Source organism: Sander vitreus, chromosome 14 (assembly GCF_031162955.1).
Source record: "Sander vitreus isolate 19-12246 chromosome 14, sanVit1, whole genome shotgun sequence".
In the NCBI taxonomy this organism is placed as follows: domain Eukaryota; kingdom Metazoa; phylum Chordata; class Actinopteri; order Perciformes; family Percidae; genus Sander; species Sander vitreus.
Window position 1 is genome coordinate 7,198,150 of NC_135868.1, and position 26,356 is coordinate 7,224,505.

The 26,356-nt window shown below is 40.2% G+C and overlaps 2 protein-coding genes across 9 annotated transcripts in view; both read right to left on the minus strand.

The window, feature by feature from the left end:
• Positions 1-508, minus strand: part of LOC144529274 (uncharacterized) — a 45,874-nt gene extending 45,366 nt beyond the window's left edge. The window contains exon 1 of one of the 2 annotated variants that reach the window (XM_078268273.1): positions 203-508. The gene's annotated coding sequence lies outside the window, so the exon portion shown is untranslated. The remainder of the gene's footprint in view (positions 1-202) is intronic. The other variant, XM_078268275.1, reaches the window with a different exon arrangement.
• Positions 509-1,263: 755 nt separating this feature from the next.
• On the minus strand, positions 1,264-22,091 carry LOC144529275 (zinc finger MYM-type protein 4-like). Of its 7 annotated transcripts, none has more exons than XM_078268276.1 (28): positions 21,846-21,926; positions 19,921-20,249; positions 17,852-18,455; positions 17,158-17,307; positions 16,677-16,753; positions 16,385-16,537; positions 15,694-15,932; positions 15,350-15,527; positions 14,494-14,697; positions 13,607-13,763; positions 13,383-13,498; positions 13,048-13,227; positions 12,520-12,670; positions 12,173-12,345; positions 11,929-12,073; positions 11,694-11,795; positions 11,551-11,582; positions 10,575-10,707; positions 9,806-9,918; positions 9,418-9,643; positions 7,626-7,853; positions 7,223-7,326; positions 6,705-6,879; positions 6,184-6,335; positions 4,620-4,734; positions 4,224-4,490; positions 3,014-3,140; positions 1,264-2,738 (listed from the first exon to the last, which is right to left on the minus strand). In XM_078268276.1, exons 2-28 carry the CDS (start codon positions 20,230-20,232, stop codon positions 2,492-2,494), a joined length of 4,860 nt encoding a protein of 1,619 aa, XP_078124402.1. In that variant the 5' UTR covers positions 20,233-20,249; positions 21,846-21,926; the 3' UTR covers positions 1,264-2,491. The 7 variants fall into 7 exon arrangements, with proteins under 7 accessions (XP_078124402.1, XP_078124403.1, XP_078124404.1 ...); XM_078268277.1 differs by having other exon boundaries at positions 19,921-20,242; positions 21,846-21,924; XM_078268278.1 differs by lacking the exon at positions 21,846-21,926 and adding an exon at positions 21,555-21,839.
• Positions 22,092-26,356: the final 4,265 nt, after the last annotated feature.

Consider the following 26,356-nt stretch of genomic DNA (forward strand, 5'->3'; position numbering starts at 1 on the left):
GTTTATATCAAACCAGTTTTGTTACGATAAAGTTGTATCTGAATGATGTTTACTTTCTACTGTACACATGCCTTGCTAGCATGCTAACACTAACTAGAAGGTGTTGAGTAAGTTTGGAGTAGTTTGCCAACACTTTGCCCACTGCTTTTGATTTAGATACATGTCGTTTCAAAATATATATATATCTTTTAAACACGTTTACCTGTGCTTCAATATCCCAACGTAGAAGCCAGAAGGGGTGCAGGTGTAGCTAACAGAAGGGCAGCCATTTTTCCTTTCTATCGTCTTTCCAAAGCCCGTCTAGGGAAAGCCGTTTCACTCCCTATTCAGCCCCATTGTACCGAATTTGCTTGCAGTTCCACCAGAGTTCCACTGGGGGTGATCGCGGTCCAGTGCTAAATGAATGGGACTCTATGGAGCTAGACGGCTACATTTGTCTCTTTCGCCTGATTGTCGTTGAGAAATCTCAGATTTGATTGTAGTTTTTGCAAGGTCAACATGGATTATAGGTCAAAAGTTGAATGAACGAGTACTTATGCCCTTTCGATTTCTTACAGGTTGAGTCGTCGTTGCCCATAACACGCTAGCATTCTGCTAATGAATGCTGATTGGTCAGTGAAGGACTGATTACGATCGGAGATCCCGCTTGACGGCATCCAAAGCAGAACCAGAATGTCAGAGTGAATATTTCGGCGTGGTCTTTAAAACATTAGCAGACCTCTTTCTAGCACGTGTATTAACAGGGAGAGCCTAACCTGTCAGCTGTGTTGGCGATGCCTCGAGAGAACAAAGGAAGCGACTCAGAGCTTGCCGTAAAGCAGTATCTCTGGCCGTATGTGTATGACGTCATTGACATTTTAAAAGGCTTTTTAGAACAAAAAAGCCACTTTAAAAAAATCTAACACCCAGCAGTGTGTATTTTCTTAGCCTCCCCTTTCGAATGCAACATTCAAATTACTAGACAAAAAATGATATCCTGAGAAAAGTGGATTTTGAGGGGTATAGCTCCATAGAGTCCCATTCATTCTGCACTGGCCTGTGAGCGCCCCCTATATGGAACTCTGGTGGAACTGCAACCAGTTCAGAAGCCGGAAGTAACGAGAGAGTGGAACTTCTTCCCTGATTAGAAATTCTTTGGTCAAACACACGAAATTACTGCCGTGTGTGGTTTATGACACAGAAAAAGGTCCCCATATTCAAGCTTACAGACATATACAGTAAGAAAAACATTTTATAATGAAATAACTTAAACCGCTGTAACTGTTGTATCATAAAACAACTAAGTTTTAAAATGTTTTATTTAAAAACAACATACAATAGAAAATACTCAGAACCTTGGCAGCCATATAAACTGGGGGTTAATATAACCAAGATATACATGAAGGGACAGTATTTCTGTACTTTATTTTATGTTCAGTCAACAAAAGGATAAATTGTTTTTTTTCTTCAAATGGCATGAAAGTTGTCAAGCATTTTAAACTGTGATATCAGTTAAATTCTTTCACATTATTTTCCTAAATGTATTTCCATGAATTCCAAAAACATTTGAAATCCCATCAATTGGACACTGGTGATCAAAATATGTCCATCTCAATTACGGAGGTAAAATGAAATGTAGAGAACCGTTTGACACTTTGATTTAATGTCAAATGTCACTGTAATCTCACAATCAAATGACCAGACCTTTCAAAGTCAGATAATCTGATTAATATTTTACATTTTGCAAGTTGGAGAAGCCTCTGGAACATCTATTATACCAGAATATATAATGATGTGTCATGTCAGACTTTGGTATAATCAAATCTGTGCTTACTTATGAATTCCAAGAATTACTTTGTTGTGAAGTGTATATCCTGAATTTCCAGGAATGCCTTTCCTTCGGGTATAAAAACTGCCAAAATCTTGGGTCTGGAAATGAGCACGTACTCTTTGACCGATACCAAATCATGGCATGGATGCATTGTTAAAAATCAAAACATATACTGCAGGTTTGTCACCTCAACATGATGGTTGGCGACTTACATCTACATTACAGACCGGTGTTTTCAGTTACTCTTCTGGGTTGGATATTTACTCAGACACCAACTGAAATCAAAATTGTTTTTTTTCACTGTAGCTCTTTTAAACAAGGACAAAGAAATCCCATTGCACAAGAATGTATATAATCATAACATGGAAGGGAAAGAAAGCATTATTAATGAGAAGCAACCATTCACCAGATAAAAAAACAGAAGAAAGCTGTGTGTCCTGCTGAGCAGTTGACAGTCTGAATGTCGTGCTGAGTCTCGTATCTCAGTCCAAAAACGCCACCTACACAACATGTGGTTAAGGAAGGATGACTTTCTTTGCAGTTCTGTACATTGTAGGTAAGTGAGATATTTATTCTGTCCATTTCTGTTTATTGGGCCACGTTTAAATGAACATTTCAGTGTATCTACAAACATTTAAACCACAAGCTGCTGCCCCAATAAGAGATCACTTCTGCTCCTCATCACTCTGAATCCCCATCTTCCTCCTCGTCAGGTATAAATGGTGGATCATCGGGTGTCTTCTTCTCCATTCCTCCATCTTTTCTCGCTGTAAGATGAAGCTCTCTGACGGTGAGGATGCGGATGAGCATCCCCTCCATAGTGCTATCGTCTAGAGGCGTGGAGGAGTACCACAGGGGGCTGTTGGGGACGCAGCAGCGCTCAGGGTGAAGGTAGAACAGGTTGGTGCGCTGCTTGACTGACTCCGAGCTAGATGGAAGACGGTTATGTCAACATTGTGATCAGCAGATTAAGGAGACCAATGTGTAGCGCTACGTTTCATTTTAGTCTTAAGTCTATGATAACAAAAATAGACACAACAGCCAGTGGGTTTCAATATTTGCCTCAGGCAAAGTTAAAATTGTATACACATTAAGGGATAGTTTCACGATTTTCAAGTCCATCTTTAAACAATAGTCAGGTGCGTTTGAACAATGAAACAGTTTTTCGTCGCTGTAAGTAGTTCAGCGTGGTACTATACTTACCACTTGGAGAGGTAGAACTCGTAGAGTCTGACTGGACAGCGGAGAGGGTTTTCTGTGTTCTCCGCCATCTCCAGGATATCCTCTTTACTCTCCTCCTCCTTACGCTTCTTTGCAGGAACCTCTGGATCTGAAAAGGACGCAAACACAAACACCTTTACACCATGTCTAATATGAATCCAGTTTCACGGTTTTTGGAAGCCCAATTTCACAGAACTGCTGGTTAAGAAATACTGTAAATGAACACCACATTTGGAATAACCCTAAGGTACTTTCCAGTTATGTAAATGTATAGTGCAACAACATAACTCATACTTGTGTGACTTCTACTCTACCCCCTGGTGTAGCAGTTGTGCCGTTTAATAAACTTGCACTTGATTAAAGATGTTAACACAACAAATAATAGACAGAAATAGTGCCGATAAAGCCCTGGCGAGTATTTACTTTGCTTTTACTTTTTCTTCACAGAAAATACTGTCTGCAGTGTTTTTTAAATGTTTACAATGCAAAAACTTCCGCTTTGTAAAAAGAGTACACTAGGACTTAAACTGTATATGATACACGTCATGGTAAAAAATAAGGTTTTAAGCAGGTTCAGGCTCATCCTTGTCAGTTTGTGCTCTTCAAAAACAAAACAATAAAAAAACAAATAGACCAATTATTCATTTAACATGTTTTTTTTGTTTTTGCTGGCTTTTGATGCCAGTGTGTTTCTCTTTAACATATAATGGTTCAGGCAATGCAGATTTGACATAGATCTGAAATTATTCTGCAATATCATATAATGTGAGTGCTCTTTTGCGAAACATTCCTGCCTGCCAACAGACCTTTTTCACGAAAGACATGTTGACATGTCATAGTAGGAAAAGCACAGGTGTATTCAAAACCATTAATGATGGCTGCATTCCACTTAGGAGAGGCCCTGGTATTGTGCATGCTGACTCACTGAAATAGCTCACTGGGACACTTGATGGAATTGAGCCATCGTTAAGGTTATCAATTTCAGCTGTGCTTTTCCTACTATGACAAGTCAACATGTCTGTCATGAAAAAGGTCTATTGCTTGACTTCCAAAAACATTCTTATAAAAGCACCACATTTGTGAATGTTAAAATAAACATTTTCAAATTTAAAGAACTTTTGATGGATTTTAATATCTTAAAATATGTTATTACTACATGTTGGTATGGAACAAATAGGTATTTCATTTGGACCTTCGGTCGTACTGGTACCAGACTCCGGCTCATTTATGGATATTGGTGGGTAGAAGCGCAGGAAAGTGGTCTTGGTGTTGTTCTGGTTGGTTTTGGTGCAACGCATGACGTGAGCAAAGGACAGCTGGCGGTGCTGCTCCACTGTGGTGAAGCCAAAGTACTTGCAGCAGAAGAAAAGGAGAGTGTTGAGGAGGACGATGGGGGAGTACGCCCCCAACTGTTTACAGTCCCAGAGAAACTCCTCCTCCACACGGGAATGGATATAACCTGCAGAGAGGGGGAGAGAGACCCGTTAGAAATCTGGTCAAAAGTAGGTTTGTTCATGTAAAATAGAAAAAAAGGAACACAAGCTAAAATGTTGACAGATTACAAATTGCAAAATCATGTATAACTCACCACTTGCTGTGATCGAGGGCTTAAATCCTCTCAGCATATTATTGAACTCAGTGGAGAATTTATTGTAGAAGCGATCCATGAATATGTTCTCCACACGACCGTTCTCAAACAGGTACTACAGAGGCAAAAGATGTCATGGTCATAATGAGATATGACATGGCTGTCATTTATTCCACTATAGTATATATAGATTATAGTATATTTGCTGATGCACTACTTTTTAGTAGATGTGACTTAGTTTTACTGTTTACTAATGGCTTTCAGTCATGCAAGTTACTGCTAATGCAAACTCTACCCTTCCTGATGTTGCTGCTTCCAGTGTTTCCCATACATAGGTTCTATTTGGGCACCCCGCCCAGGTAGATTGAGATCCACCCAGGTAGACAACATCCAAATTACATTTTTTTCCCCGATCAACAATGTATTCTTAGAGCGCACAAAGAGCAGCGGCCTCCAGCCCCTCCGCCTCGTGAAGTCGCACTCCGTATGCATGACAGCGTCAACGCTTCACTTCAGGCTCAGAGGCCGTAGTTAGTAGTAGCATGCTGCTGGTGGTCTTGCCGTGGGATTAACTGTATTAATAAACCATAGAAATGCCGCGGCCACACCGCTGTAAAAGCTCCCTGAACGTCATTTATCAGAGTTTGGTTGTTTCCCCTGTCCGCAGCAGTCTCCTCCACTCCATATCTTAATAATGGAGCTAACCAGAGCTAACCGCTAACAGAGCTTACTGCCTTCAGTTCTCGTTCTCTGTGCCTGAATCCATTAGCTGTATTTATGGACTTGAGCCTGAGTAAAACCCAAGATTTTATTAAGTTGGTTGTAAAAGTTTTAAACTACAACTCAAGAGTTGTTTGACAGAAATCTTCAGATGAGATTTTAATGAATGCAACAAGGACATGTATAGTAGCCTACAAAACAATGTGTTTACGATCCCCAAAACACGGATTAAAACACTTTAAAAAACAATGATCGAAAAAAAAAAAAATAATTAACTTTAGATAGCCTTAGTCTTATATGATTTAACAGGAATTAGTAGGAGACAGTGTTGCAATTTTAAATAACATGTAACTTTCTGTATGGATCATAGTGTTAAGGTTAAGTTACATTTAATATCATGTTACATAATAATAATCAGGTATTTTATCTGCTGAACGATAAAATCTGACAAACCAACAAGATTTAATTGACAAAGCACATCTTGGCTACACTTCATCTGTATCTTTATCATCTTTTAGTCTGATATGTTTAATATGTAAATAGTTATTTATTTCGAAATTATCTGTTAATGTTATGTAGCCTAGTCACTGTTTTCAATAAATAGTTCATAAACCTTCGTTTGACTAGTTTTTACTGAACCTAGCCATCCCGCCACCCACCACCACAAGTACATTCTCAACCTGTGAGAAACACTGGCTTCACATAAAAACCTTTCCACTAACGAACCGGAAAGATTCTTTTACTGTGAAGTTATAGGAAATGCAATGTCTTTGTCAGCAAGATATGGACACATTTTGCGCTATTGGGTCAAACAAATATTCTCTGTGTGTAAAAAATGTCTTGCCTGTTGAATGCCGAGGCAGAGGTAGAACAGGCTGTCGGGGGAGTACGGCTCTCCGTTAGTTCGTTTCACCTCAGCAATAAAGCAACAGAGGCCGTAGCTCAACTCAGCAGTGGTGCAGCGAAGAACATCCTCCTTCAACTCCATGGGACGAGCTGAAATTAGGACACAAAGAGTCCAAAATAAAGAAAGTTTAAGTTGTACACAAAGAATCTGTGCAAAGATACAGTGCAGAAGACATGTCACAGTGACAGCATCAAAATGACCTCAAATCAATAACTTGACCCGTGCATTCAGAGACAGAGGTTTTAAAATCACAGCCAGTCTAATGGCTGCTAAGGGATATTTCCAAAGTCTCTAGTTATAAAGACTTCCTTCATAACTATTGAGCTTGATACTCTTTATTGTTGGGTATTATGGATAAAATTGTCCACTTAATGGAATAATACAAGTGCATGATCTTGGATGAAGTAAAGGAACTATCAAGACCAGCTTTAGCAGTTGTATTTACTGTCAAAACTTACAACCAAAGCGTGGCGTCTCCAGGTTGGATTGAGTTTGCCTCCACTGGATCCATCGCTTCCAGGAGTCAACACCATACTGACTCTTCAGTTTTGGGAGTTCTATAGCCAAGGCCTTGTTAGAAACGCCTTTTTGAGTTGACGCTTCAGCTGCCTTAGACCGCTTTGACTTACGACCCTTAAACAGTGGAGAGCGAGAGAGAAGGTTGCGTCAAGGATATGATCAGGGTGATACAAAGTGATGTGTGAGGCCAACATATTCTATCTCCAGCACATTTGGTAGGGTTGGGCACCGAACTCTGTACTTTTTAGGGTACTGACCGAAATACGTTGGTACCTAAAGGTACTCTTGGGTACTGGCACAAAATTCCAGGTACCTGTACTGGTTAAAATGTGAACGGTACCCAACCCTAATGGTTGGTATTCTCATTAACCTAACTACACATTTATTTTTTAGCAAGTAAAATCAGATGTAGGCTTAAATGCAAGAGGCAGCACATTATCTCTTCCCAGGCAGTTACCCTCTTTTCTCTGGCTTTCCTGTGAGCTTGCCGTCGCTGAGCGGCAGGCGGGCTCGGGGATCGCTGGGACTGTTCTCTAAGCTGGGCCATTCTCTCCAAGGTTTCTGGAAATCACACCAGATGAAACATTAGACCAAGCATTCCAGGGATTTGCTTTTTAACATACACACACACACACTCTATCTTAATGTGTGAGTATGTGAATGTGTGTTTAAGAGTGAATGGCACTAGTTTTCTTTTATGAGAGACAGGAAAGTTTTGTTGTATGTGAACATGCAATGACAATAAAGGCATTAATTCATTCATGTAATACCCTTTAACTCAACTCTTTAAGCACAGGTGGACATAAAACTCAAATGTTTTTCACGTCATGCACTTCATAAATGTGTGTCCATCTCCTCACCGACAGTAAAGTCAGCTTCGATGTCCATGGGAGGCGGAGCTGAAGGTGGAGGTGGGGGCTGGAAGTAATGCTCACTGGCCACAGGAATGTCTAGAATCGGATTGAGCTTATCGAGACCATACGGTCGACTGGGAGACCTTACACCTACATCAGAGGTGTCCTCCCAGTTGTTGAGGAAACTGGTCAAGTCGTCTGTGTCCAAATCATCACTGTAGTTACTGGTGTGCTCTGTGAAATAAACATGAGAGGAACTCGTCATCCAGCGTGACACATTTTTTTTATATTAAAAACCTACAACATAACATTTGTGGGAAATAATTTACACTGAGAGAGCAAACAGCCATGGGTAATGGCGACATAAACTGCTAATATGCAAGACAAATCCTCTAATTGTATATACTATAGTCAACTTATTCTTGTTCTTGTCTACTCCGTTCCGAGGTAGTATGATCTTAGTAGAACAGTAATGATTAAGTTATTGCATCATGTATAGTGTCTTTCACTTGTCTGGGTAACAGAACCCAGGGCACTGACTAGGCTATGCTAAGCCAACATAAATATTAATAATTAATATAATCAGATTTAACAAGAAATGTATCCGTTGGCATGGCAGATATGTGTGGGAAACCAATACCTTTTGAGTACATTTAATCTCCATTAATAGCTGAAATTAAAACACCTGTTGGATTAACATGCACTAGAGGTGTGGAAATTAATCAAATAATCGATGCATTGAATCGTGGACATGGACGATGCTGCATCGATAATCGGCCGGGCCATAATCGATTATTTCTGTTTGCAATTTAATGTGGGCCTAACAACCTTTCTGTTTACATATTCTGTTATGTTTTGCACATTTAGGAAGTGCCATGTGCTCAGTGCTGTAGTTTTATGTATCCAATTTATTTAGTATTAGAGCACTGCAGAATGTTTTGTTTTTGAAGCTTGAAAAGCTATGAATTAAATAGCCTATATGGCTTTAATAGAAAAATGTATTTGATGCATCGAGATATCGAATTAAAGACATGATAATCGTAATCGAATCGAATGATCAGTGAAGATTCACACCTCTAACATGTACGCAATAATCTTGCTAAGCAATGAACTGGCTGGGTCACGAAGACCTAGGCAAAATGAAGGAAGGGAAGTAGTGGAGATGGGGAGTAAGGCTTGAATTAAAAATATGATCTGTTCAAAGCCATCTTTAGATGTAAAAAACAGGATGTAAGTGTGTCTAAATGTGTCCAACTGACACCGCCCTGCTGTATAGAAAGATAGTCACGTTCAAAAAACATTCAGTTGTCTATGCTCATTTGTCTATGCCTGTAGTCTTGCATCCGGAACAGCTTGGTTTGCTTGTAAAAATGTAATTGTTTCAAATAAATCTGCATGGAGCAACCTTCTTCGCCACGCTATTTCTTCTGTACCGAGGGCGCTACAGGGTCGCACGCAGTCAGTAAGTAAATTACTTAGCATCTCTTGAATTGTTAGTTGTTGTCTTCTGGTCTTTTTACTCTTTTTTTTCCATACACTGGTATAAATGGTGATGAATTGCCAGTTTTGTTGTTTGTTAGAGTTATTTCACTTAACTAATATCATGTTAGAGGAAAACATTGTTTCTTTATCTAAAATGTCCACAAAGCAAAATAAAAAAAAATTTTTTCCCCATTCTCAAACTTTCAAAAAGCTATATTTTACCCTTGTCTTGAATGTTTGTCCAGTTTCCTTAAAACCATTCTCTTGCTTCTTTTCACCGTTTCCTTAAACAGTATAACCTGCCGGAGTATATTACCTGCCGGAGCAGCTGCTTCATGTCTCTCTCTGTCTTTCTCCACCACTTTCTCCTTTGGTCTCTCCTCTTTGTCATTCTTCTCATGTTGTTCTGCAACCATCTCCGCCATGAGGATGAGCTCCGCCTCAAAGGGGTCAGACGGGATCTTTTCCTTGATCTCCTGGATGGTTTCCACAATGCGTTCAGCGCTGTCCATTGTAACAGGAAGGAACATGGGTACAGGCAGCTGTAGTAGACAGAGTAAGAGCATAAAAGCTTATGAGGCTCTGTAATGAGGATGAAGATACTATTGTCTAATATACATATTTCATTTTGTAATCCCGATAATTCTTTCACACTACAGAGAATCAAACACTAAGACCAAAGGTGGTTGTAGTGTTTAACGTACCGGTACTGGCATGGCCACAGGTCTGGGGGTACACTGGCTGTACATGTTCATGGGTACAGGAACATACACCGGCACTGGGATAGGAACGATCATGATTTTAGGGAGGACGTCATCTATAGAGAGGGAAGAAAAAGAAAACGTTCTTAAAATGAGTAACTGTTTCAACATAAGCAAGTCTGCAGTCGATATACAGTATGTAAATATATAATACAAACTTAAGGGTCAGCACATTCAAAAGTTGTGCAAATCAGTGACTAAGAAAATGATTGTGGGCTCAAAAGAACAACATATTGCTTGATATATTTAGGGGCAAAAAAAGAAAAATTCATATGAACCAACACACACACAAAACCTTAGTAGAACGTATATATTTTAAAATGAATATGTATCCTTGTTGGCTCCTGCTGAGCCTGGGGAACAGTATCTAACAAAGTATTGAAAAACTTACTTGAAAAGCAGGGGACACTGAAAGTTCAAAGCATTTGCCAAATAATTATTTCCCAACAATTATTAGCCTTGGTTGTGAAAAACGAGTAGATTCTTAAATGCGAGGTAAAATGAAAAAACAAACAAACAGTCTCTTTGGGCCTGTAAAATATATATTATATACAAAAAAATATATACATGTGATGTAGCCATGATTATCAGATATTAAATATTAAAAAAAAACTAAAGTAATGACATCTGTGTTTTAGTGTGTTCGTTTGTCCGACTGCAGAGCAGAAATGTCGTTACCATAGAAACACTGTTGTCTGGTTGTTGCTTTTACCTGTCTGTGCTTCGACATCAGCTGTCTGTGTTCTACAGGAGACGCCTTTGTTCTGCACCATCGGTCTGCAGAGCAGGGCCTTGTTCTTCAGGATTTTGGGGGCAGGAGGAGGGTGAACTTTCATTGTATCTTTCTGAGGAAGGAAACAAAAATGAACGAGAATGAATACATTTTCAAAAAAAACAAATGGACTAATGAGCTTATGTCAGCCGCAGCAGAGATCCTCACAAATGGCAGTCTCTAAAAGCGTGATGTGGCCGAACAAACTGCACCAAAGACTCAGTTCCTAAGAGTGCATACACACCGATACTGTGCAGGCCACAGCACATAACTTTTCCTCGTCATCTTGATCCACAGATTGAGGTAAACTGGGCCTCCTTAGTGTTTTCATACACATTGCACAGTAATTTGGTTATCTTTCACTGCACTATAATTATTACTATCCTGTTTAATTATTTATTCAATTTAAACTTATTTTCATCTTCTATTATATTCTTTTAAATGCCTATCTTTTTGTACTGCCTTTTGCGTTTGTATCTGTCTTGTTTAAAGCACTTTAAATTGGGGCGCCTGGGTAGCTCATCTGGTAGAGCGTGCACCCCATGTACAGAGACACACTCCTCGCCACAGCGGCTGCGGGTTCAATTCCGACCCGCATCCCTTTGCTGCATGTTATTCCCCCCCTCTCCCCTTTCATGTCTAAGCTGTCCTATCAAATAAAGGCCCAAAATGCCACAAGAAATAATCTAAAAAAAAACAAAACTTTAAATTGTGTTGTTGTAAAGAGGTGCTATACAAACAAACTTGCATTGCCTTGATTGCTTAACTGTATCATTGCGCGCACCTGTATTGAAACCTCTTCATTTTTTGTTTCTCCACACATTTATGCATGCATTTCCTTTCATTTGTCTCCCGTATGTATACATATGATTGAATTTTACTGTATATAAAATACATATAACATACAACAACTTACATGTCCAGAGTTCTTTGATTGTAAGACGACGCCTGTGGAGACAATGACATGATGAAACTTTCGCAATCAACACTGGAAATTGATTGAGTGAGCACACAACACGTTATTCTCTCTTATATATTTGACATATACTTCATAAACACCTGTGTTTGTGTGTTGTGTACTTTGCTGGGCTGTTCTGTTGCCTATTGGAGGCCCTGCAAGCGAGATGACGTTGCCGATGACAGGTGTGGCCTCCTCTGTACCTGCAGATCCGAGAAAACACAAGAGGAGTCGGCAGGGGATATTACCGATCGATTTCATAACATTTTAATTAAGAAGTCAGGACTAAAAACCACAATACAGGAAAATAAAACTTGAAATGGCGACAATACACACCTTTGAAGATCTCGCCTTGCGTAGCCACTTTATCACAGCAGAATTGCAGCAGACAAGTCAGATCACAGAAGTGTTTGACTTCTCCCACCATGGGAAGACTCTGCTTCAGTTTCCCTTTGCGGCCGCAGGTGTCACACTTTGCAACCTGAGAGAAAACAGTGAGTAAACATTAAGATTACCATGGTCATCCCTGGTTTTTTTAAGTCTAACTATGATTTTAATAACTGTACTGAGGTTTGCTTACGTGGCAGAACAGCATGGTGTATTTGGACCTGCAGTCATCAGAGCAGAACTCCTCCGTCGAGCCTCCATACTGTGCCGTCACCAGCTTCTTGGACACACTGTGGCAGTAGACACAGGAGTGACAGTGTTTCCCCCAGTTTTTAGTCATGTCGTGTCGAAAGAGGAGCTTACAGCCTGGGAGGAAGGAGAGGAGAGGCTCAGGGACACTATGCATGATTATTTTTCACACCTTTTCAAGATGCAAGTGTGTTGTTCAAACTTGTTCAACCCAACTTGTAAATAATGATATGCTCTGATGATGTGTGATTGTGATTTTTCGTATGTATACATTTCCATCTGTCTTCTTACCGTCGCTGCAGAAAAAGCAGTCTTTGTTGTTGATTCTTTTGGCGTCTCTGGTGATCTTTTCAATCTTACAGTATTCACACAGGCTCGTCACAGAGTTGTCTTTCTTGAACTCGTTAGCACAGTCCACGCTACAAACAAAAACTATCTTGTCCTGCAAACATAGAGGTATCAACACTAAATCACCCAACAGTGTGTACATCACATTTTCACACAGAGCTGGAGAGAGATTGACATTATTTATGGAAAAGACTAAACAATGGCTGTTAGATAGTATTTTCGGGTATATTTTGCGGGTTTCAGACGATGACAACATGCGGAGCCTTTGTGCTTTACGGAAAATAAGTGATTTTATTTTTGGCTCGCACACCATCGCAACGACACCGCGGCGAGCATCAACTTAGCTTAGTAAAAGCACCGGTGAGGCATTTTCAAAAACAAGCAACATTGCTGATGTGGAACTTTCTGTTGAAGTACTATTTCTCAAATTCTGATAGCAAAAAAAATGCTCGTTTACAGACACAAAGTTACCTTGATCTGGATGACTTCAGGTTTAAAAGCTATGTTGCGGTTACACTGGGAGCAGTTCAGTTTCAGTGGTCCTTTGGGGACGTCTTGTGGAGTTTGAGTAGGAATGATGGCCGGGACTTGGGATCCCATTGGTAACTTGGTAAAAACATTCACCTGTTTCTGAGACTTCTTGAACTTATCCTGTGGCACAGAAAACAATACAAGTGTCTTGAGTGAAAACCACTGCAATCAAGCCACAGTTTCAACACACAAAAGGTGTGTTCTCCATAAAGGATAACAACTTTCAGCAAATATACCACTTTGATTTGTTCTCACAATAAGGCAAACCTCATTACCTGAAAAGCCATGACACAAGGTAGAGTGCAGAAGTTCCTGATGGAGGTATCGGACATGGCCAGGTGGTAGGCCGGTACTGAGTTTTTCCCACAACTATCACAATTCAACCGAGCACCTATGGAAAGGAGAAAAGTTTTATAAAAAAAATTAAAATTAAATAAATAAACTTGTCCAACAGTGAAGTATTAATTGCCAAAATCGAAAACTCAATCATGAGAACTACCTTTACCTGATGCACTGACAGACTGAACCTTGAATGCCATCACACAGCTGCTGCTACAGAAGAGGTTAACAGAGTCATCACTGTTTTTGCTGTCAACCGTTTCTGCCAGCAACCGGGTAGAGCGACACATCGTACAAGCCTTGGTTATCTTCGTTTTCTATTATGAGATTCAAAAAAAGAATGTTAAGCTGTGCAGACATGGTGCGCTTTTTAATTAATTATCTTGTAAGCTGTGTTAACGTCACATTTGAATCTGCCTTTCTGCACGTCCACACCCCACAACTTTTATGCTCACAATGTATGGATCAGTTGACCGCGACGTGGAGATCACACTGAACTACGCAAGTCTGGAAACTCCTGCTCGATTTTGTCCATGACAATTCCAATCAAGTTCATTGTAAAGTATATTATGTACAATCAAGACAACACAACCTCAACGATTTTGACAAAAAGAGCGAAAGGTAGCGTTACTTTGAGCAATTTTATTAGTCTCGCATTGCCAGACCTATCTCCACAGCGCTGTTTCTGTGCTCGAGTATGGTCTGGCTACACCGCTTATCTATTCTAGGAAAGGGTTGTTTGCTTGTATGTAGTTCTTTAAACCAATTACAACCGTCCTGGGCAGCACTTTGCAAAATAGTATAGTGGAGATATCGGAAAAGGAGGGACATCCAGCACGTGAGAGACACGCTGGATGTCAGGCTTTATCCCAGCAATACACATCCGTTAAGCCATATACGGGTAGCAAAAGAAAGGAAGAACAAGAAAATTGTCGAATATTTTCATGTTTTATGACATCCTTGCCAAACGCTGAGTATACTGGCCGTCATCTGTACCATTCATACCCAAAAAAAAAAATCCCTGTTAGTGTCTTTGAATTTCCCTACCTCTTTGTACTTGGCCAGACACTCTGCATTGCACAGAGTTTTGTTGCAGTCATCCATCTTCAGCATGAGCGGTTTGATGTGGCAGTAGGAGCCGCAGTTCGCACAGCCAGCCATGGACAGGTTGTTTACAGTGCGGAAACGGTTAAAACAAGCGTCACTGCAGATCTTGTGGACAGCACCGCTCAGGATTACTTCATGTTTACTCTACAGGAGGGATGACAAAAGAACAGTGTTATTTCAGAGTTCAATCTTTTTTACAGGGCCAGCGGGGTAAAAGGTACAACCTATCACAAGAAAAACTCTTTGTCCCATGAAAGAGTCCAATGAACTGGTATCATTCAGGAGAATAGAAAAACAATGTATATGATTTTTTTTATAAATAAAAATTAAATAAAAAGTTAAACGGAGATTTTTTTTTTTTTTTTTTTACTTTCTGCAAATGTCACACTGTTTTTAATAGCTTTAGGGTTTATTCTTATTCTTAAGGGAAGTAGAAAAACATATGATGAATCAATGTTTTTAGATTGTTTTAGAGCTATTATAATTAGTTGATCAACAGAAAATCAATCAGCTACTATTTTTGATAATCGATTAATCGCTTCAGTAATTCTTCAAGCTCATTTGCCACATTCCCTGGTTCCAGCTTGTTGAAGGTGATGAAGATATGAAGATGAAGGTGACTAAATATCTTGGGGTTTTTTACTGTTGGTCGGACAAAACAAAAGATGGAAGACTGTAGAAAAATTATAATGGTGATTTTATAGATAAAACTATTAATCAAAAAAAAAAAAAAAATAGGCAGATTAATCAATAAGGAAAATAACAGTAAATTGCAGTCCTATTCTCTTTTACTTACGACGCTGTATCTGGTGCACATGCTACAGAGTGACTGTGGTCCTATTGGTTGTGGTACTGTTTTGGTGGCGGCGGACTTCTTGTAGTTGAAGGAAGTCAGGCAGTTCTGGCTGCAGAATTCCTTCATGCCGCCTTTATCATCTGGAGTCAGAATGACATCCTGAGGCCGAAATATCAACCTGGGATAACATCAATAAGAGATCCAAATTCAGTCATCGTTTATTTGGGTCATGAACTTTCGGTATACTCATCTACAAGTATACAGTGAATTACTCTACCGTTTCTCACACAGAAAAATCCCAAATAGTCGTTTGGAAAGATGACACTGTTTTCTGTTGTACTCACTTTTGGCAGCTGTGGCAGACCTTAGAGACTCCTTTGACTGTGGGGAGAGACGTGGTGAGGCAGGAGGTGGAGCAGAAGAGCGCTGGGGAGCCCTTCCTCTGGAAAGCCGTCTGTCCTTTCATCAGGCTCTTACTGCAGTGGGAACAGGACATGTGCAACGATGAGGGGTTGGAGGTGGGTTGCGTCTGTGTTTCGGCAGCTGGGCTCACGGAGAAGACCGATCCAATCCTCAAGTCCTCCTGTCAATAACATAACGGAGAGACAGGGTTCAGTGTTGGCCCAGTGATTCTGGATTTTAGTTGTGGAACATTGCCGGCTTCGTTTATCTGTTGAAGTGATGGCTTTTTGTCATTGAAACATGGATTAGTTTTGAAGTTCCTTACAGTTTTATTCAGACTTGACAGGATATTTACACAAAGAGCTGCAACATGGAGCGAATTATTAATCCATGCAGTTGGCATGAATGAAAAGTTAAAATATAGGCAAGAGAGAGCGTTGGTCAGCTTATTAGTATAGTTGTGTGTTGTTTTTTTTCACCTCTTCTGCTCTGGTCGCACAGCAAAGTTTTTATAGACTGGTGTGATATGAGAGGAATCTCCAGACAACTTAAAATTGGCTTTTCCAGTGTTTCACAGTTAAACATAAATAAACCAATTTTATTTTTTTAACGTTGTGTGTGTGTGTGTCCCACCTTTGCAGTAATGGGCTCATCTTTCACACTAGCTGTAGGAGGTTGTTGAGTTAGAGCTTGTTCATAATCTTCGTCTATTGGCTCATCCTTCACCTTGACCAAAGGTGGTGAAGAAGACGACTTGATTGGCTGAGCAGCAGCATGCACGCTTTCCTACAACAGGAAAAAAAGAAATAAATGTTAGATCTATGTACAAAGCTGAAATCAGACATTTGGGAGAAGCACAGCAGTGTAACAGCTTCAACACCAGGACTGTTTTAGTTTACAAGCTGAAGCAGATTTTCTTACTTACACTGTCTAATCTTGGTATTGACATCTTAACTATTTTCATCCCGTTCATTACGGTCGCCGGTGATGAGCTGTCACTTCCTACAGAAACATGAGGAACATGTGAATAATGGTGCAAAGGTAATAAAGAAAATAAATACATATTATACAAATAATTAGATATAGAAAAGCCAGTAATTTCACTAAAATCAAAATGTAGCCATAACTGGACAGTGTAGGGTGTGAGGAAGCATTATTGGCCTCAGAATTGCCAGTTCTGTTTGCTAGTGTCCTGGATTGGATAATACACAATATACTATAACAAGTATACATTTCAGCATTTAACTGTGCACTCGTTAAAAGCTCCAAAATCTGGAAGGATTGTCTCCCATCAGCCATTTCAAGAGTTTAAGAGATTTCCTTTAGAGAGCTGGTCATTTTTAAACTGGTTGGTAAAAGTGTGCACTAAGAAAACACCCCAACACCATCGCTCTGAGGTCATTCACCTGTACTGGTCATGGCTTCAGACAACGGAGACGAGCTGGACTGGATCCCGTCTAAAGACACTTTCATGTCCTCCTCCTCTGCAGGAGGTAATACAGTGGGTTTCTCATCAGCTTCTTCCTTAACAGAGTTACTGTCCTCTGCCACTGAGGCTGGGAGAGAACATTTTAAAGACAGACGTTAGTGGGATGCTATTAGAGCCGGCCTTGATTTACATTCACAAAAAGATGAAGCCAGTAATGTGACGCATTCTATGTTTCAAAAAGGCTAATGTTTAGACCATAATTAATAATGATTCATTAAATTAGCAGTTCTATAAGCAATGATACATAGCCACACTTTTAAACCGCTCACTACTATCAACTATTGAGGCATTTTACTACAAAAGCTCTTAATTAAAAAGGAAAAACTGCATGATCGCTGATGCTGAAAAATCATCCGAAAATATTAACTTGATGCACCTGATGCATACAAGGGTTAATAATAATAATTCATAAGTAATTACTAATTACATGTCAACTTTGTCACCTTGTGCTTTACAACTTTCCAAAACACATCCTCTTCTCCTACAAGAAAAGCACAACTTTTGCTTTACATTAATTAACTTAACAGCAATGTTAACTTAACTCTCGCCGGTTGAAAATGTTTCTTTGCCTCGTTAACACAAAACTTCATAAAACTGCAGCTTTACTTTACCTGTATTTGAAATGGCAGGTGAACAGCAGCTATCCACATCCATCAAACTATTCTGTTCCTCCTCTTTCATCTGAGCTTCCTGTTCCACCTGATCCACTGTACCAATGTCCATCATCTCATCGAGGTCGTCCACTGCAGAAAGCCTCACTTTACTGGCAGGAGACTCCTTTTCCTGCTGTGCGTCGATGTCCTCCTTAGTGTCAATGTTTGGCTTTTCCTCAGTTTTTACCTCCACTTCACTGCCAGGAGACTCCTTTTCCTGCTGTGTGTCGATGTCCTCCTTAGTGTCAATGTCTGGCTTTTCCTCACTTTTTACCTCAGTGGCCTCCCCTCTTTCAGACTCTGAGGTGTTGCCCGTTTCATCACAGTGAATCAAAACTGTACAGACTGTCTCTTCTGTTGACAACTGTGAGGCCGTCTTACTTTCTTTAGGTTCAATTTCTTTACTTTCCATTTCGTTTTCAGAGGCAACAAAGTCACCCCCCTCTCCATGTTCGGAGAGTCTAGGAGACGCTGGGTGAACAAGCTCTGGGTCTCTAACATCTGCTGATGCTCCCGGCTCTAAAACAGCTTCCATGGACTGTCTGTCTGTCCCCTCTGTTACCTGTGAAAGACAAAAATCTATTAACTTTATATACATGCCAGAATACGGACGTTTTCTGGTGTTATTTAATAAGGGTTAAAATAAGGGTTTTCATATCGCTAGTTTGTCTAGTGTACAGTCTTTTGTCAAACAAGATGGCTGTGCTAAAAATAAATACGGAATTTGAATGCATTTTTAAGATAAAAATAAGATACACCTTTTGCATTTTTTTTTACACCTTTATTCAACACATATTTACAAAACAGTCATATGAACTAGATCACATTTTGACAAGTTTCAACAACTGCCCTCCTTAACCTGGAGAACAATTAATTGTTCAGAGTAGTGGGTGTGTACAATGAAATGTAACACCTTGAGAATCTCAGTCAAAACACTTTTAAAGAGGTTGTTGGATAGGGCTGTACTAAACGTAAAAAAAAAAAAACTTTGAATGTCTGTGTGAATATTTTAAAAAAAAAAAAAAAAAAAAAAAAAAAAAAAAAAAAAAAGAAAAAAAGAGAGTAGCCTAATCTTTATCTGCAACTGTGCAGAAATACCGGGTTCAAACTAAATTAATAGACATTTTTTGAGGAATTATAGGGCACTTAACATCTACAACAGGTCTACACTTAGAACGGACCCACTGCGGTGACGTTTTTGGTGGAGCTGTTCATTCAAAAGCCGACTCGGAAGAAAGCAAACGTTTTGACAATAAACTACATCAACACAACAGTATGTGGAGTTAAACTGGACGGGGCTGATAATCTCTGAATAGTTCTACTTGTTGTTAAATTGCAATGTGAGTGGCAGCCAACGGGGGATGCATTATGTCTGCAGGATCATTTAAACGGCAACCGCGACTAAATTTCTTGTACAGCCCTATTTCTGATCCCGTGGTGGCAGAAATGTTGCCATGGTGGGCCGCCACTACAAAATCAACATAGAGGAAACACTGAAATTCTCCTGTAAATGTTCACACCTTTTTTCCTTTTGTTTCTGTTTCTGGCACTGTCCTACGACTCTAAAAGTTTACGGTTTTCCCCGACAAACAAAAACAACAATCACCTGGCATACACACGTGTTGCTGAACGTCCTCCTCAGTGAGTGAGAGACGGAGAGAAAATTGCACATTGGATTTTACAGCTCTGGCCCACACCTATGCTTCCTTAAAGGGATGGTTCGGAGTAATTTCACCCTAGGGTCCTTTGCACTACGACCTTGAGCCAAACACCCCCCGAGAAGCTTTTTTCCCTTGGTCTAACATTGGTCAAATTAGAGCTATCAGCCGAATGGCTTAGTGGAACCAAAGGTGTATCTCATAACCCTACTAATAATGCCCGGAATGGTACCAAACTTCTATAGTAGTACAAACAGGTTCTGTACTCATAAAACGAGGTATTGGAAAGTTTGTAGGTACACCGTGATGCGCCCTCACCCAACCTACCTGTACACGAACACGTTATCAGCAAAATACTAGTAAACTTACCTCAACTATGGCCGTGGCCGGTGGCCCCACTCGTGGAATAGTGTTCCTTTTCAGCTGTACTCTAGTCGTCTTTTTTGGGTCCTTGGCTTTACCAGGATAATAGAAGTCGTCTTCATCAAAATGTCTGCTACAGACACGGTAGCGCTTCTTCTTTAGCGTCTCGACTGGCGTCGTGATGTCCATTTTGAGAACGACAAGCCACTGTTGTAGAAGCTGCGGGTCTTTGTAGCGAAACGGCAGATCATGGAAGGTCTCCGGATTGAACCATTTAGCTTTTATACCGCAGCCGGGATAGATACAACTGTGTGGCATCTTGTCCTATCTTGTAACTCAAGAGAGTAGAAACCATCAGGCAAGTGTTATTTAAATAAACTCCTGGTGTACTTTCCAATGCCTCATTTTATGAGTACAGAACGTGGTTGTACTACTGTAGAAGTTTTGTATCATTCCGGGCACTACTAGTGGGGTAACTTACAAGATACACCTTTGGTTCCACTAAGCCATTCGTCTGATAGCTCTAACTCGACCAGTGTTAGACCAAGGGAAAAAAGCTTCTCGGGGGGTGTTTGGCTCAAGGTCATGGTGCAAAGGACCCTAGGGTGAAATTACTCTGAACCATCCCTTTAAGGATGGTGCTAGAAGCTGCAAAATGTTGTACTTTTAACTATAATAAGCATTTGTAAATGGCCACAGAAGGCAATTGTGTGCACAGATTCTCTAAGGGCTAGGGGCAAAAAAAACGAATGAATGAATGCAAATTGATGACTATTACTTCATGCCAGAGATTTGCACAAGTTCACACAAAAGGGGCAAATCATTCTTTATTCTTTCTGAGAATTGAAAGATAAATTAAAAGTATTTAACATGAAAATGTTGTTGCAGTGCACTTCATAGTTTGTCATTTTAATATTTGAAAGTCACAAACTAGGGCTGTGCTCCTAATGATCACAATAACAATGTAATCGAGGAAAACGATTATTGTGCACTCTACGAAAGAATGAATGGGAAATTTTGAAAAATTCAAGGTGTTCTTACTGTTGATTTGTTTAACTTCACTGTTTTTTTAAGTTCAATACATGTTTTTTATTTCCAAAAGTCAATGAGTAATCGTGTTTAATTAACGTGATTTCAATATTGACCAAATAATCGTGATTATGATTTTTTGTCTTTTTCATAACTGAGAAGATCTAGTCACAACCATGCAGGAAACACACACAAAAAACTCATTTTTCTGGGGGAGGACCACCACATCCCCCGCTTTGGTTTTAGAAATCCTCCCTATTTTTGTGTGTAACTTTAGTTAATATGTCGTACACTTACCATTGACAAGTAGCCTACCCCAAACAACCCCACTTTAAAGAAATTCCAAACTATCCCGTTAACTTTACAGTGAAGCTACCTTTAATGTAAACATCGCAGGCATACATGTGTAAAAAAAGATAGCGATGGTAAAACACGGGTTGTGAACATATAAACGTTAGCATTAACACACCCTCTTGTGTTTTGACCGTGCATCCTCATCAAATAAACATGACAAGTTAGCTTGTTGCTGATTTAGCAACGCTGCTCACGCAACACATCAACCGTTACTGCTGTAACGTTACAGTTCGTTTGGAAATGAGGGGTTTGAATACCTCCGTCTAACTCGCTTCCTTGGATTCAGCCATGTTATGATGTTGCCTAATTACTTGACCTGTAAACAAGAGAAAACTAGCTCGCGAATCGCTAAGCTAACGCTAGCTTGCTTACGAGTCTGCACACCTCTCTGCTTGCTGCGGTTAGCTAGCCTTTACCGCGTCAACATGACACAATAACTAACCGCCATGCTAATGAAATAACTTTTTCTATTTGTTAGACATATACATGGGTTCACGTATCAGCGTTATAAGAAATGTATACAGCTGTAACAACGTGCAGAATATTACCGCGCCAGCGACTTGGACAGACGAGACTTGATTGGTGGCCAGACGTTGGTGTCCGTCGTCAGTTTCCGTAGCCGACATGTTTGGTCCAAAATCCTGGTGTCTGCTTCAAAATCCTGATGTTTCACTTTTGCAAATAAAAAACGACTTTTTTAAAATAGACACTTTAACCGTGACACTTTAATCGTGGTCCCTTACTACATCTTTTGCATACACTCTTGTTGCAGAGCGTTTGTCTTCTTCTTTTGTTTATTTTGTTGCCAGTTATCAAACCTTAGGAGCTCACTACCACCGCCGTTGATGTAAAGTGTGTACTGCTTTCAGTAAGCTAAAATGGCAATGGGCATCTCCTGTGTATTTTCATAGTTTATATGCCAATAATGGGAGTCCTGTATACTAAACTTACTTGAGTAAAAGGCTATAAGTACAATCAGCCTTTCTACAAGGCAATGAGAGTAACAACAAGTGTGATAGTCTAATAATGCACATAGTATGACAGCTACAGACTTACATTGGAAAACTGTTTAAAAGTATAACTACTGTATGTGTGGAGCGGCTCCATGTAGCTACAGAGGCTCAGTCCATGCCGCAGCCGCCGCGGGTTAGATTCTGACCTTTGCTGCATATCATTACCCCTCTCTCTCCCCTTTTAATTCTTCAGCTGACCTATCAAGTAAAGGCCTGAAATGCACCAACAAAAAGAATAACTGTGTGTGGAAATCCTCCTGGTTTTGCAACAAATAGACACTTTGTCACATTCAGCCCACTAAACACAATCCCAATACTGGTGAAGGCATAACATTAGTTTTGTAAGTTTTACAATAAAACTTACAAAACTATTCGATTCTAGGATCAGACATTGGGCTCAGCCCCTAATGAGAATGTGACACGGATACAGTGCCTTGCAAAAGTGTTAACCCCCCCCCCCTTGCTAAATCAGTCATTTCATTAGTCGATAATCTCTTAACCAGCTACTGAACAACAACGTCAGCTCACGTTTTTTGACACTATTTTCACTATGATGGAACTAAACCTGACACTTTATAGGTCATAGTGTTTAACGAGCAATTTGACATAATGTTTTAACATTCAGAAATTTTAGTTGCTTATGTTTCAATTTGGGTTCTAATCTGCGCCATGACATTACCAACTTCTTCTCTGGGGACTACCATCGTAATACTTCACACAACTAAAATTGATTAAAAAAAAATAAAAAAATTCAACTTTTTTTTTTTTAATTATTATTATGATTTTTAGGGGGGCTGAGATGAAATTGCTTGAGCCCCCCCTAAAAAGGGTCTAAAATCGCCAATGGGAAACAAGCTGAGTTGGACTGACTTCTCATAAGAACTTACTTCATACTCAGAAACAGTTTTATAAAGGTACATTTATTACTTGTTATTATCACATCCAAGTAGCCTAGCCTCCATTTTTTGTTCATCATCAATATATCTGTCATATTACGTCCTGTCTACATAAAATCTGCACAACATAATGTATTTACATTAACAAATGCTTTAATACCCAAACTCTACATGTGAATATCAGAGCTGTCTGCAAGCTCTTGACTTCAACAGGAACATGGACGCAGTGAAAATGGGTGTACACTCATGTGAATAATACATGAAAATTATACTTTCATTTGCTACCAAATACACCAAAACTATATTTGTTTTGTGAAAACTCTGAAAAGTGTATTTCTGTGTTTCTTAGTTGTGAAACCAGGAGTATTTAACCATCTCAATGAGAGAGAGTGACCAAGTTTTGAATAAGAAACCATTCATATATTCAGGTATATATATACAGTACACCTAGTATTTATTTTTGCAATTAGCTTATTAATCTGTGTGACTTCCATTTGTCTCCCAGGTTCTCATGTCAATGCATCGCCTTTTAACAGACCAAAGTGTAAATGGATATTTAGGTCCAGGCTGCATTTAAAGCTCCAACACTGATGTTGGGTGATAAGGTCTGGCTCACAGTCTGTGTTCCAGTTCATTCCAAAGGTGTTGGATGGGGTTAAGGTTAGGGCTTTCAGTCAAGTTCTTTCACACCAAACTCAAGAAATGATGTCTTTATGGATCTGGTTTTGTGCAAAGGGGCATTGTCATGTTGAAGCTGGGAAGGGCCTTCCCCAAACTGCTGCCACACAGTTGAGGCACACTGTTGTCTTAAATATCACTGTTTTGCTGCAGCATTAAGATTTCCCTTGATTTGAATGAAGGAATCTATTATAAAAAAAGCAGCCCCAGACAGAAAATACACAAATTACAGTATATGTGGACAGGCCTGTCCGTAAACATTTGGCCTTATAGTGCTACAGCAGGGGATGTTGTATTAGTGGTATGTGAATGTCTTTTGTGCTCCCTGCTAGAGCTTCACAGAAGTTTTCTTATTGTCCAACTCATCCATGAAGCCCTCATCCACAGACTCACTGTCCACCTCCTCTCCTTCATCCTCTGTGGGCAGAAACACATGAAGCTGAGTGCGAGCTGGACCGGCGGCAGCAGCCAGAGCGGGGTGCTCACTGCAGCTCGGGAGACAAGGCTTCCCAACGACAGATAATGGCTCTCCCTGAGACGATGAGTTGCGTCTGCGAGACTGCATCACTAAAGGTCGGACGTCACTCTGTAGCATCTCTGCGCTCAGGGCTGGGTTGTGTGAATGGCGCCTCACTGGTCTTGGCTTGGAGCTAGGTTGAATGGCCTGGGAGAAGTGAATATAGGCCGGTCTGCTGCAACTTTGGACCTGCTGGTGGTTCTGCTGCTGTTGGGGCTGGCAGGTCCCAGATAGGTGGCAGGTCTTGCAGGGGAGCAGGACTGATGACTTGGAAAATGGAGGAGGAGGTGGGGGTCGCTTTTGTAAAACACTGGGGCGACGGTTGCTGGAAAATCCCTCAAATAGGACTTTCTCATTCGGGGTGAGGAGGGATTGCTCACTGAAGCTGTGGAGAAAATAATGGAGGGTTTAGTACTAAAACTTTTCCAGTAATATATGTTAATTATAATTTTTTTGTGGCATTTATTACACAGGACAACAAAAGGGTCGCAGGTCAGAATTGAACCCACGGCCACTGCGGCAAGGACTGAGCCTTTATACATGGCGCGCATGCTCAACCAGGTAAGCTATCCAGGTGCCCCAGGAATACATGTCAATAACAATTGTGATGGGAATGTTGCTTTGTATGTATTTAGTCATAAACTTAAGTATTTCACAAATTGATATGTTGACCTGAAGATGGCTCTAGATAGAACGTTAAGATCACTAAAATTATTATCATTCATCCTGAGGGGGCCATGATTGTCTAAATCAAATTTCACCGCAATCTGTCCAATAACTGTCGAGACATTTCAACCAAAAACAAAAAAAGTCAACCTCATGGTGGCGCTAGAGGAAGAGTCAGGGGATCACCAAAGTCAGCAGGATTCAGTCATCCTCATGAATGTCTGTACAACGTTTAATGACAATCTATCAAATAGTTGTTGAAGTATTTTCCAGTTTGTCAAAAGTGGTGGACTCACTGGCCGACTGACAGATATTTTCAGGGCTAACAAAACCAATAAAAATGTTCACACATCAGGCCTCTTCCTCCTCATCTATTTGATGGTTATTCAAAACCTGCTCTGCTTGGGTGAGCGGAAGCCATCAATACTTTGTCAGACAGCGAGGTGTTTGTGTGTGTGTGTCTGTGTGTGTGTGTTTTTGAGCGTAAAGTGTGTGTGTGTGTGTGTGTGTGTGTGTGTGTGTGTGTGTGTGTGTGTGTGTGTGTGTGTGTGTGTGTGTGTCGCTCAGGTTTCTCCCTCCTCTGAGGTAAGCCAGTGTGGGTGCTGCATCAGGCGACGGATCGGCTTCCACACCTGAGATTTATGACACACTGGTCCCTGGCCTTCTGTACTCAAAGCAAACCAGGGGGGAGCGTAGAAGTGGCCTACATTATGCTATCAAATTGGGATGGACCAGAGAGGAAACAATTACACTGTAATTCCAGTCAAGCGTTGAAGCCTTGACAGGCACTTTCTGCTGAAATGAATAGAGACGTTGGAGATGGGAGAGTGGAGATGACATACAGCTGATTAATCACATTCAAACCGGCAGTGAAGAGGCTGCATGATCGCCACCGGGTGTCCTTTATCACTAATACAATGATGTGACTCAGTCCTTTGTCTTGTCCTGTATTTTAAAAATGCTTATTGCCAATGTAATACACATTAAACATAAATATCATGTAAATGTTCTCAATTAAAATTAAGGTTTACTTAAATAGCCTAAAATAACAAGTGGGTTTCAGAGAGCTTTAAACACCCTTTATCCGTGGCCGGTTGGCTCAGTTGGTAGAGCAGGCGCACATATGTAGAGGTTTATTCCTCGACGCAAGGAAGGTCAAGAGTTTGACCTGTGACGGTTTCCTGCATGTCTTTCCCCCCCCTCTCTCTCCCCTTTCATATCTTAGCTTTCCTATCCATTAAAGGCGGAAATGCCCAAAAATAATCTTAAAAAAAAAACACCCTTTATCC

Coding starts and splice junctions, on each gene's coding strand:
- LOC144529275 (XM_078268276.1), bottom strand. CDS start 20,232: ATGCCACACAGTTGTATCTATCCCGGCTGCGGTATAAAAGCTAAATGG. Junction 13,499..13,606: donor TGTCAGTGCATCAGGTAAAG/GTAGTTCTCATG, acceptor TCCTTTCCATAG/GTGCTCGGTTGAATTGTGAT. Junction 6,880..7,222: donor GGAAAGCCAGAGAAAAGAGG/GTAACTGCCTGG, acceptor CCACTGTTTAAG/GGTCGTAAGTCAAAGCGGTC.